This window comes from Poecilia reticulata, chromosome 7, assembly GCF_904066995.2.
Source record: "Poecilia reticulata chromosome 7, P_reticulata-male-v2, whole genome shotgun sequence".
NCBI classification, from domain to species: Eukaryota; Metazoa; Chordata; class Actinopteri; order Cyprinodontiformes; family Poeciliidae; genus Poecilia; species Poecilia reticulata.
The window spans coordinates 18664192-18677045 of NC_088836.1; the positions used below are offsets into that span (position 1 = coordinate 18664192).

Genomic DNA, 12854 nt, shown 5'->3' on the forward strand with positions numbered 1-12854 from the left:
ACTAACAGAGCCTTTAGATCTAAATACTGATGAATCCAATATATCACAGTTTTTTGTCTTGTTTGAAACAACATGTAGATGTCAAATTCCTTACTTGACACAAACTGTCAGCTTGAACTTATTCATAAGCCAAAACCAATGATTTTGATAAATTAAAACAAAGTAGGTAACTGCTTCAACAATTGTTTAATTAAAGCAAGTATTGCATAATAATTTATAATAGAAGTTGGATGATATTTTTTATGAATTCCAATCAGATTTCTGCATTAGAGAACTGCAACAACTGCTGATGAACAAATGTTTTACGTTTTTACCTTACAATAAATTATTTCCCTACAGTATGTTTTTTCCACTTAATTTTTTTCAGAATTCCAATTTTTATAGGGTAACCACATTGTTCAACCTCAACAAGTAGTTAATCACGTAATGAATCTATTAAATCTCAATAACTACATTGAAAAATAACTTGGATTCCTTTGTAAAAACTCCTAAAATTTACTGCTCGGTTTTGTCAAAGTATTTTTGTAAAATTTACACCACATTTTATTGGTGCTACATGGTCTGCAGTATCATTGTGATTTCACCAACAATGATGTTCAGGGTGCATTAATTTTTTTTATTTTAATATTTCTTTTCCATTAGCTTTTGGACAGTCTTTCTTGAGCAACTCCAGTGTTAACTGCACTTTGCTTAAATAGATCTGTCTTTGCACTTTATTTCTAGAGAACTATTTTACTCTACACATACAAGATTTTTGCATAGGGATATATTTGCTGCGTTACTAGGCTAACGTTACCTTGTGGTCTCTCGGTTTTAATGTGACTTGTTGATAACTTAGCCCTACAAAATGTAGGTTTTCGTTTTTTATCAAGTTAACAGTGCGAGTTGTTGTCCTGCCTCTCAAACAAATCGTGTTGCTTGGTGTACGGCAGTTATGAATGATGGTATTCAGTGCTTCAGAACTAAACACGTCCGTTAACCTTACCTGACTATATCATCAATGGAAGTCAAGACTTTGAGAATCACTGATGTATACAATCTTGCTATTTCACATTAATTTAAGTAAGTTATGAACCAATTCATGTGGTCTTACTTATCACTAATTGGTTCTGGGCATCGTGTTGGGGCTGTGTGTCATTAGTACTGCGACTGAGGTTTCAACATCGCCTGGGGCGGCAGATATATTGAACCCCACTCTGTTGTCACACATGTTCAGACTGCCATTCACACACAAGTATATCATGTGTAAGAACTCTCCCTAAGGCTATTAAAAAGAGTGTCCATTGTTCAAAGACAAGCTTGTAACCTTAGCAATAACCTCCTCCAGACGGAGCTAGATCTCTCCCCCTCAGGGTTCACTAAGCCCTTAAAACCTCTGATATCCCTCCAATATCCCACAAATTATCCACACACACAGACTTTTCTGAAATCACTTTGACAAACCTCCGAGGAAGTGCTCAGCTTTCACTTGCTTTGCTACTTCCACTCTTTCTACACCCATCATGTGCAGTATTTGTAGGTGAAGCAGTTATTACAGAGGTGGGATCTTCTCTTCCATCCCCAACACAGCAGACTAAAACGCCCGTCAGGCATGTATTTGCAGATAATGTCTGAATCAAGATTCCTCGACAACTCAACAGAAGTATGGAAAATGTTTTCTCTGATTCTATTTTGGATGCTCTGTGTCATCGTCCTGTTGTCTATTCTATATTTGTCTCCATAGTGTCACACTGTACGACTACCAGGCTCTTTGTTGGGTCCATTCAGAGAGTAGCGACAGTGGACACACACTCCTAGATGTGAGTATTCTCCAGCCTCTATGTGTTCTACCCATGTAGTAAAGTCCATATAGTACAATATTTATTGATAGTGTCCAATCATTTCCCCCCCTCCTTTTTTTCTTCTAGCCTTACTTTGCTTTCTATGCAGCGGTAAAGTGGATCCTGACTGAGCTTGTCATGTAAGAATCCTCACTGGAGAATACCTCTTGTCTGTTTATGGAGTAACGCTATAAGCTTTGCGCATATATGTGGTTTCTGAAGTCTTGTATTTAGGCCTGTCTGCTCTGAGATTAGCTGTATGTTTGTGAGTATACTGTATATCTGTTGTGTGTTTGTTTATGGAGGCCTCCACATGTACGTTGATGTGATCCTCTGTGATCATAACCAGTAATAGCTACCTGATGTTTCCTGCACCATGAGTATTTCTGTGATGCCACATTGTGGTAGTGGTTTAGTCCTGCTGGGTGGTCTGTCACTGCCACAGTGCATCATGGGAGTACAGAGTTGTCGGTACTCATTTTATGTTTTAACAATAGAAGTAATTAGAGAAATGAGATAAATGTGAGGTATTTCTTAATTCTACAACATGTAGCTAGACCTAAGAATAAGTAAGGCTGAAAAATAAAAAAAAATAAAAAAATCATGCATCTGTTATGTGGCATATGCAATGATTTTTGGTATTTGTTCTTGTTCCTATTCAATTAGGTGGTGCAATTTTCAGTTCTCATTATGCTTAAATTCAGGACTAATTTAAAATAAGTATTTTAAATGAGATGTTAAAAATCTGCTATCCACTGCACTTTCTGCTTTTTTTCCAATTTTGCTGTTTTTTTTCCAGTCCAAATTAGTTAAAAAATTGATTGCCATCTGGACTACACTGCATTTGATCTCTGTTTTTCAACTCTTCTGTTTTGAGACAACTCTGGTAATTCAGATCTTTGCAAAGGTCACAGCAATTCCAGTCAGTCACATTTTTACAACGCAAAAGATTGCTCTCCTGTTTTATAAGCTTAGCACTTAGCTCTGAATATACGTAGCTCTACTTGCTCTACCCTTAAAAGAACAGCAAGTCTTGCACTAAAACAGACATTTCAATTCATCGCAAAGGGTCAAAAACATTTTTATTTGGTTTGGAAAACACAGATGTGTTAAATTAACAGAATATTTAAGCATATCTTATAGTGCAGTTTTAAAAAGTGACTGACAGCAAAGTTGGTATTGATTTTTTTAATAGTTAGCAGCACAAATTGTGGCCACACAGCATGATGGGGTTCCTGGATGTCAAATGGTAGATGGCAGAACACCAACTGGTACTGGGTTGGGGGTTTAGTTACTTCAATAAGATTAACATAAAATACCTTGTATGATTCTAAGATCTGGATATCTCTAGTTCAATTTTTTTTTTTTTTACCAAGCAGCTAAATAAGAATAAAAATAAACCCTGAACTAGCTTGACGTATTGCAATAAGCGTGTGATTTTCTTAAAATTAAACAAAACTTGCAGCTCCTAGAAGAGATTTCCAATTCATGATGAATGCCAGGACTTGCTGCATTAATTGCAGGATGAACTCATAGAATATTCTGCAACACTTTTACTTTACTAAGCATTCGTGATTTTTTGTGGTCTTGCATAAAGGGATGTTGAAGCAATAAGTAGCAAATTAATTAGTTTTTTTTTTCTTACTAACATGTGCATGCATTTCAGAATATTGTTAATCTGTCATTTCCATATTCAGATTCCTGGTTGAATTCAATTTATACAGTTGGTGGAACTCTGATCTCACAGTCAAAGGTAAGAATGGACGGGTTCTAAACAACCCGCACACAAACAACACATAATTGCATTATTAAAAAGAATGTAAATATTTTACATTTTATTTATTCTGATCAGAATAACAAATTGATTTGTTTTTTTCTTCTTTTTTTTTTGGTTGACAGTAGTTTTGGAGGGTTTTCTGGTTCATGTGGATTTGAAAGTTTCATGCTAGCTTTTATATCTGTTGTAGATTTTACAAATAAAGCCCTTGGTAGTCTTCAGATGATCCAAAGCTTTACTGAAAGAATTCTAACTGGAAACTGAAAAACTCCACTTTATTAATTACTAGCTACTTTAAGAGTTTTGTCTAATTTTGAGATTTATGCATTAAAGCTTTGAGCTGTTAGTCTTGCCCTCCAATTCTGGCCCTTAGATCAGCTAAGCAGAGGCCACTGCTTTGCGGATCCATACTAAAGCAAAAATACTGCTTTCAATTTCTTCCCTTGTCTTTACAAGACAATGCTGATTTCTTAAAAACTACAAAACACATTTTTTACGACCAGTTTGTTTTTATTTATCACTTGATCTGTATGCCTTTTTGTATGTTTATGTAATTTGAAGTTGTTTTTCGCCTGCACTTTTATTCATCTATTGTGAAGCACTTCATGATTTTTATCGGTGAAATGTGCCATATAAAAAAATAGTGTTTTACATGTTACCATAAAGTAGTAAAATAAAATCTCTGTTAAAATTCAAGGGAAATAAATTGGTTGAATGATATCATTGCATTTTTACCTTCGCCATCTCGTTGTTTGCACTTAGGCTTCCATAATAAGACCCCTTAAAAAAATGTCAGTATGAAAACAGTGGCAAAAAATAACCCAAATCCAAATTTATTACGTAACTACCAAAAAGCTACAGTGCGATTCGTAAGGTGCATCCTGAATATTGATCTTGGAGAGAAATAATATCAGCTTTATAAAAGCAGACTTACGCATTTCTCCTCTTTCCCGGTTTATGTCTTTGCTTGCACTTTTACGTCTCGTTTTCCTCCTTGAACACGTGCACATTCTCATATTTTCACCGACAAGCAGTAAACGCTGTAATTCTTCATGCTTTATGGAGTGTTGAATACCATTTCCCTGTCTTGGAATGAGACTTGCACTAAGCAGCATCAAAGTGTCACATTAGTCGGAGCCAAAACCAACAAAATATTTTTTTTTGTGAAAGCGAGAGAGGGACAGAGAAAGAACTCCAAAATGAGAGTTCCATAAAATGCTTTACTTGCACATTTTAATCCTGGATGAAGTGAAGCTGGGCATCGCCACTCGCCAAGCATTCGAGACAATTTCACAGCTGGCTAGCCTCAGGTCTTAGCAGCACTTTCTGTATCTTTTTACAACAAAGACACCAGGGCTTGTGACACGGGGCTGAAACACAACAACCTCGCAAGGCTGTAACCAAATCTACACAGCTACTCAAGCTGAGCTAATCCCAGACGTTTATACTCGTATATGGTTTTAATGCGACGCTGTAATTAAACCACTCCATTCTAATCGCACATATAATCCGCCATCTTTAGAAATCTCTGTCATAAAGATGAGAAGCGCTCTGTGCTTAAGCTGAGCTTCAGAGCTGTTTTCTTACGTTAAATAAATTAGTTTGCTAATGGAAGATATTGCCAACCATCTTGTAGAGCTTCCTCAATCCTCTGGGTGGCAGTAGTGTTCAAGCAATGTTTGGGGAGAACACATACCTCAAATTGGCATTTCCAAGCAGAAAAGAGTTGTTCTGCTTCAAAAGCACTATTTCATTTAATGGTTGCATTTTTTTTTTTTGCATGAATTTGATGTGTTAAGCAGTTTGCTTCCAATACTGTTTAATGACTTGAGTTTTTTTACATGTATAATTTAAGTCTTTTATTCAGTGTCGTTTAACGTTTCCTTCAAATTTGACCTCCTTTGCCATTTCTTTCATTCTCATTTTTCATTATCTCCTCCTCTCTCTTTTCACTCTTAATCTCCACTTTGGTTTAGCTCAAAGGGCAGGTCCGCATATGCAGGTGCCGTGTGACACAGAGTACCCTGCCTTCGTCTCAGAAAGAACAATCAAGGAAAACATGGGCAACATCGACTGCGATGGCTGCATCAAGTAAGCGACACTCAGAAATGTAATATATTTTTAAAAAAAGCAAAAGATTACCAACAACTTTCCAGAGCGACATGCTTTTTACATTTGTTTGCTATAAAAGAATGTAACTGAAATAAAACGGCAAACAGGATGAGAGAACCTTTAACTTCATTTTGTTATCTGTGAAAAATACGTTTAACCAGCCAATCCATCAGCAACACACACAAACCCCCAACTCTGTCCTCCAGCAGTTTGAAATACGAGGCATTTAGGGATGAGGGAGAGGTTGAAAAAAAAAAGGCTTCCTTTTAAAAATGGGAAAATGAGTGTGGTCCCCATTAACAATTTGGGATTTTCTGTCAGGCAATTGTGGGGTGTTCTCTGGATCCCTCCAATGGGCCCTTCATTGCTCCCAGCTGTGGAACTGCCAGCGAGCTCGGAAATCTGTGTTTTTGTGCGTGTGTTTGCGTGTGTATGCGTGTGTTTTCCTTGTGTGTCTGCTGACTGTAGAGCCCCTCAAGGTCGGCAGGGTAACCACCGCCGTTGGTGCCATGTCTAAAATGCGGTTGGGGAGCCAGTCGTAACGCAAAACACACATACAGCAGCACCTACTCAGGCTCTCTCACACCCGTTCAGATTTACATGACAGAGTTATTTTTATCCAGTGATGACACCATGAAGAGATGTGCTCTGTTACGATCAAATCTGTAAAAGAAGAAGAAAAATCCTCTTGATCTGATACAATAAATCTGACAGTGTGAAATAATTTCTTTATTTTATGCATATGAAGTTTTACAAATCATATTTGTAACTAAACGCACTTGTGATAAACATCTGTTTTATGTTTTGGCTCAGGGAGACCTTCTGTTATATTTTCATTCAGACATGCGTGTGTGCTTTATGCTTTAGGAAACGGATCCCAAACTCTTGCCTGCTAAACTTCTCTTCCTGTATTTTGATTCTCAGTGTGCATGTGTGTCACTATTTGTATACATCCATTACCAAAACGCAGAGGATTGTGTATTAGACTAAATGAAGTAATGCAGTGTATGTTTGATTTGGTGCTTTTCTAGCTTCCCAGAATTAATAGATTCATTGCATAGTTTGTTTTTTCTAGCCAGAGGGTAACTTCATCTTGAAGACTTTTTAAAATACAAGCATATCTTTATTTCAAACTGCATTAATAAGAACAGTTCCTATTTTCGTTTGCACGAGGTCTATACAAGGTTCAAAGCAAGTAAAAATATTGTCTACATCTCTTTATTTTTACTAATAACTGGCCAGTATCTATTAGTTTTTCATATTTCTGATAAACTGGGCTTTGTGGCCTCACATTGTTCGTTACGTGTGAGGCCACTCACAGGACTGCTTGGTTTCTTAAAGCTGACATGTTTTCACTCCTAATATGTTAGAAATCAACTGAATAAACTATGTTGAGATTACTTGAGTATGATGATTAAAAGAAAGTAAAAGGACATTGCAGCACTCAAAAATGAAAGCTACTAAATATTCCTTATTTGTTTTTACCGCTTTTTTAAGGTTTTATTTAAACCTCATGCATCTTTAACTGGGTAAACACATACAATCGTCAAGAGTCTAAATCTCAAATCTAAACCATGCACAACATGCAGCTATAGTTATAATAAAAACTGTTAAATCCACAGAGCAAAGAACTGCAACTCAATTTTAGCAAAGACATTTTCATGTAATGGGCAAAAATTTCCCTTTACAAGAAATGTGCGACTTCCTGTATAGTAAAATAGTACGGGATTCAAACTCATAAGCAAAAACATACTGCTGTTTTTCACCAATTGTCGACACAAAGTAAGTTAATATTTTATGAAAACCTTGAAAGGAAGGCATGGACTGTCACTGTCTTTGAACATTTTTAGCACTTATTTCCAAACATTTATCTCCCATTCACAGTGTGAGTGCTGTTTTTTATGCTGTCTGCAACCATGTCCTCCTTTCATCCTTCTCAGGAAACATATTGCAAGTCTTTTCATTAGCTCAGAGAGATGAAACTTGTCTGGGTTTTTTTTCTGTCTTAGTAAAAGAGTTTGCATTGGTGGTTGTTGCCGAGTATCTGTGCAGATTTGAAGCATTCTTCAATGAGTCTTTGGGCTGTCTGTACTTTCATGCTGGATGTGGAACCTACTTTCCTAACACTGGATATGTTCAAGTCTAGCAGCTGTGCAGTGTCATGATGTGTTTAGCAATGTTTTCTCCAGAAAGCTTGTTCTGCTTTTCATTTTTTTTTCTGTAGTCTGTAGAATTTGATGAGCCTGGCATAGCACAGGGGTTGAAAACGAAGTATTAGACATTTTGGCAGATTATGAGTAACTGCTTGGAACTGAATTGATCAGTCTGCTGAAGTAGTTGTGCTGGACAATGTTGGTCACAGTGAGATATGTGTATGAAATACAGCTGACTGGTACCATTACAGAATTAGAGACTTTTAGGAATAGGATTAAATGAAAAATACTATTAAATCAGCGAGGAAGGAAATACTGCTGCAGATATTAGGCCAGCTTTAATCTGTCAGCAGACTCCTTATCTTCAGAAAGAATTTGTTCAGACACTATTTTAACATCTGATAATTAAATAAAATATTTGATAACCAAAGTGAAGTGAGAGACAGAGAAAGAAAGAGACCCAAAGAAAAGACAGAGCAACATAAAGGAAAAAAAATATAATCTTTACGAGCTCTCTTCATCATAAAGCTCTTCCATGGAAATAAATCACTAAGCAGGAGGCCTGATCTCCCAAGCCAGTAAAACACAGACGTGGGAAGAAATATGCTCCAAAGTGTGGTTCACATTTGTCTCTTGATGGAGTGTGTTATATTCAGTAACACTTCATTGATGCTCACCTTGGACTAGACGTTGCAAAGAGTTAGTATGTGTGTCCAGTCTGGCCATGTCCATCCGAGATTGTGTGGGTTTCCGAGTTTATTCAGAGCTCTTAGTGGAGTGTTTTATTTCCTTGTCCTTTGTTGTGTGGCGTCTTTCTAGTACAGTTTATACATTAGAGTAGAATTCCAAAAATGAGCAACATTACAGACCTGGAAGCAACTTTCTAACTCATCCATTTTGACAACCAGTTTATCACACAATTTCTTCTCCTTGCATGTTTTCTCATTTTTCATTGTTTTCCTTCTGGCGTTCTGCTTTTATTGGCAGGTCATTTGTGATTCAGCAGATCCCCAGCAGTAACCTTTTTATGGTTGTGGTGGACAACAAGTGTGACTGCAGCCAGTTTGGACCCATCACCATGGACCCCTTTGAAATTATGTATATCCTTCGCTTGTTTTTGGAGGTCAGGGGGAGGTTGGCAGGGATGTCCAGAAGTATTTTTATTTTATTTTATTTTTTTACGAAGTTGACATTCAGTCTGTTTTCTAATAACTAAAAAAAAAACTCTCTGTGGCTACCTCTAGCATTTCAATGCTAATATATTTATGTTCTATGAAAATAGATTGGAAGTTAGAAATTTGTTACCACTTATTGGGGTTAGGGTCAACTTTGAGAATGTATAAAAAACCACAAAAGCTTTTTTGAAGAATTTGAAGTGTGTCTGTAAGGATTTAATTTACACTTTTACAATAGATTACGCTAGATTCAGTTTGAAGACTGTTGTTCTCTTCACTCTGCGACAATGAATGTGTCTCACGTAGAAGAAACTGTAAATGATGTCTAGTCTAAGCAACACACCTGCTCCGTAGGTACATTATACATTATGAAATTAGAGTGAGTTACACAGAAAGTTGAACTTCATATAAATAGAACAATAAGTGCTTTATTTTGAAAAGCATGGAATGTCTGTGGTTATAATGCCACTAGCAAATATTAAGGTGAAAGAGGGAGATTATGGTTATTTTCTAAATAACTAAAAGTCGTTTAATGAGAAGATCAAGTTTTATAGGCATCCATGTGGTCATTCTTATGAATCAACTGTTTATGGCATAGGTCAGCCGGCTTATTCCTGTGTCAATGACAAAGATTGTTTATGATGACCTAAACACAGATGGACAAAAATGTTGGAGAAGTGTTGCTTTCCTGTATTGACTAAAGATAAAAGGTGATCTTTGTAGGGGACAAAATCTGGAGCAAAGATACACAGTCCAGTAATCTACAAGAATGTCCGTAAAATGCTTTGTGAGTCATTTGTGCACTAACTCCTGGTAAACACTTTGATCAATTGCTGATACAGTTACTGATACACAGAGGTTCTGCAGAAACACTTGTGTTTCTAACCACAAAAAGTGTTTTTTCTTTTTTTTAATCAGTGCACATTTCTTTGAAATGTAATCGGCTATAAACATGTCCTCCAGTGTTTATTTTTTGCAAAGCACTCTCTGTGGCATATCGTGTGCTATTCTGGTGCTTTGCCACAAAAGAAAATGTATCATACGCTGGAGGTTTATTTTTTCTGACATGAGTTTTTTTGTTTAGTACAAAAACATTATTGCCCTTAAATGCATCTATGCAGCTAATTGCTTGATGCAGTCAAACACATACATACATTTTCATAAATAAAAGAAATAGTGCCTTGCCAGAAGAGAATTCATACCCTGTTATGTTAAGTTAACACGTTTCAAGCTTGACCTTTTTTGTACTTTATTAGCTTTTTAGGTGAATGTCCAACACAAAGTGGTTGTGAAGCAGAAGAAAATGTTGTTTAGTTTGTTTAGGGGGAAATAAAAATGTGAAAAGTACACGATGCACTTATATTCACCCTCTTCAATTATTTTCACTGGATTATTCTAAGAAATTATTATGCTTTAATTAAAAATATTCCATTTGAACATTTTCCCCGTCTTATGTCTTTTTCAGCCCAATATAAATCTCCATCCACCTTTGAATCAACTCTGAGCAGCTTTCCTATTCATGCTGAAGGAAAGCAACCCCACACCACGACTCTGCCACCACCTGCAGTTTGGTGTGTTCACTTTTCATGGCTTTCTTCCAGCAATTATTTTCCACGCTTACATGAAGTTGAGATTTGTGGAACTCACTACTAATATCTGTCCTTCCTACTGGTGCTTCCGGCTGAACATATCACATGGTTCTTTTTACTTATTAGTTGGTTTTTAAAGGTAATCCATTTATTTATGTGTACCAGAGTAGAGGGGGCATAATACAGATGCAAAGTGCACTTTTCAGATTTTTACTTGTATTTTTTTTTTCACTGTATTATTATGCAGCACCTTGTTATATTCTATCACATAAAAGCCAAATGAAATACAGTGGAATTTGTTGTGAGGAAAAGCCACAGCAGCGTATGTTGCAGGGGGTTTTTTTGTTTTGTTTTGGGGTTTTTTACCTTAACTTCGACTGCACATAACGAATCGCTCAAGTGTGAGAGACTGAAGATGCAAAAAGACAGGAGGCGCCCAGATACCTGTCACCCTTTTCATCCAGAGGTATTTGCAATTCACAAGTATCGCACTCTTCACCCACACACGTCACTGGATTTACTTCTCATATGTTCCTTCCTGTGATTGTAGGAGAATTCAATGGAATGCGGAGGAGCTGGCAATCTCACCACATCGCTTAGTGCCACGCTGCTTTTAGCGCTCATGGCATTGTTCCTTAGGTGACCAAAGCTGGTCCTGACTCACCATCCACAGCTTGACCTGGTTTGGCTTGGCTCGACGTTATGAGGAATTGCAACGAAGCCACAAAAAACAATATTTCTGTCCTGTATGAAACTGTGCCCGATTCAAACCCATCACCAATATGATCCCCAGCCCAGAGGTATCACCTGTCAGGGTCATGCAATAATAGAAAGAACTGTTCAAAGGATAATATAAAGCCCACTAAGACAACTACAATCATTTGGAAATATCATAGGAGCTACATGGTAAAGATAGTGGGAGAAAATTGGTACAAAATATAACCTTAAATGTGCTTTTTGACTCTATGGCACTTACCAAACCAGGATTGGGGTTTCCTTCAGTTGTTTGAGAAACCAGGGGCAAGAACAAGTTCAGTGGTGAAAGTTCTGCCTTAGAAAAAAGCCCTGAAAGATTTTTCATTCCAAGTGTAGCTTTTGATGAAGGGTGCTTAGCATTTCTGGGAGGATGAGAATTTTCAACATTAATGTTGCCTTTTTTCTGTTATGGTCGGTTTAATGTGCAACACAATTTGCACTTTTGACTTCCAATAATCGTATTGTACGACGGATAAAGGCTCACGGTAGGAAAAGTTAAAACATACCAGTAGAAGCTTAAAAACAAAACAAAAAATCTAGGGCTATACCCGCTGACAGTTGTACCAAAATGTTCGGTCCTTCCAGGTTGTAGCGAAGGACTGGGGTCTGTAGCTGGGTTTGGAACTGGGCATTACAGCCACGAAACACCCACATGGACAGAGATGGATGCACTTTCCCCTGGCCTGTTCTGACTTTCCATGGACTTTTTTGGATTCTGAAGATTAAAAAATATATATATTCTAAAGATGTTACATGTGGCTGGGATTGTTATATGATGTTTGTCTAGTTATCTTTTTTCCACAATGAAAAAAAAAATCTGTTACAATATCTACTGTATATGGAAAGAAAAAAAGGTTTATTTATAGTTCGCAAGTGGTACCCATAAACTGTGACTCAGAGATCCTCTGATGTGAGTGGTTGTAATAATTAAGCTTTGCCTTATAAAAAGATATCGTTCCTGTTTGTGTACTTTTGAAATAAAATATTGTTTAAAATGTTTTTTTTTGTTGAATGTTGAGTTATTTGAAGACTCTTTAGAAGTTGCTGTTTGAAAAGGTTTAGACCTGAAATTTTAATCCACACTGATTGCTCTTTTGTTCTCAGTTTAAGCCACATGAAGACAGCATCTCCTCCGAAGCAGAAATGTGGCACGCATGTGTGTCTCTTGCGCATCTGTTGTTTCCCTTTTCTGTCATTCCTGTGAACTGCTGCCCCAGAGGAAGCCCCCACCCAGCCATCGAGAGACAATAAAGACCAAGACATGACAGCTAAAGACCAGCTACAACACATCTGTATCTGTTTAGCGATAGACGTCCTTTCTGTCATCATAGAGCCACTCACATCGTGTGTGCCAACGTCATATATAGCTTGTGCTGTTGCTGGAGTAACATTTTAGAAAATGACAGCTAAGTTTTCCTGAGATGCTGTCAGTGCCAGCCAGCCAGGGGAAGCTCTGCTGCGGTCTCAATGTC

At 37.1% G+C, this 12854-nt stretch overlaps 1 protein-coding gene across 1 annotated transcript in view; it reads left to right on the forward strand.

Moving 5' to 3' along the window:
* Positions 1 to 12381, forward strand: part of cacna2d3a (calcium channel, voltage-dependent, alpha 2/delta subunit 3a) — a 113314-nt gene extending 100933 nt beyond the window's left edge. Inside the window, exons 31-37 of the mRNA XM_081609056.1 lie at positions 1724 to 1799; positions 1908 to 1960; positions 3518 to 3573; positions 5574 to 5688; positions 8850 to 8962; positions 11010 to 11092; positions 11177 to 12381. Coding sequence (XP_081465182.1) covers positions 1724 to 1799; positions 1908 to 1960; positions 3518 to 3573; positions 5574 to 5688; positions 8850 to 8962; positions 11010 to 11092; positions 11177 to 11269 — 589 coding nt within the window. The 3' untranslated portion in view covers positions 11270 to 12381. The remainder of the gene's footprint in view (positions 1 to 1723; positions 1800 to 1907; positions 1961 to 3517; positions 3574 to 5573; positions 5689 to 8849; positions 8963 to 11009; positions 11093 to 11176) is intronic.
* Positions 12382 to 12854: the final 473 nt, after the last annotated feature.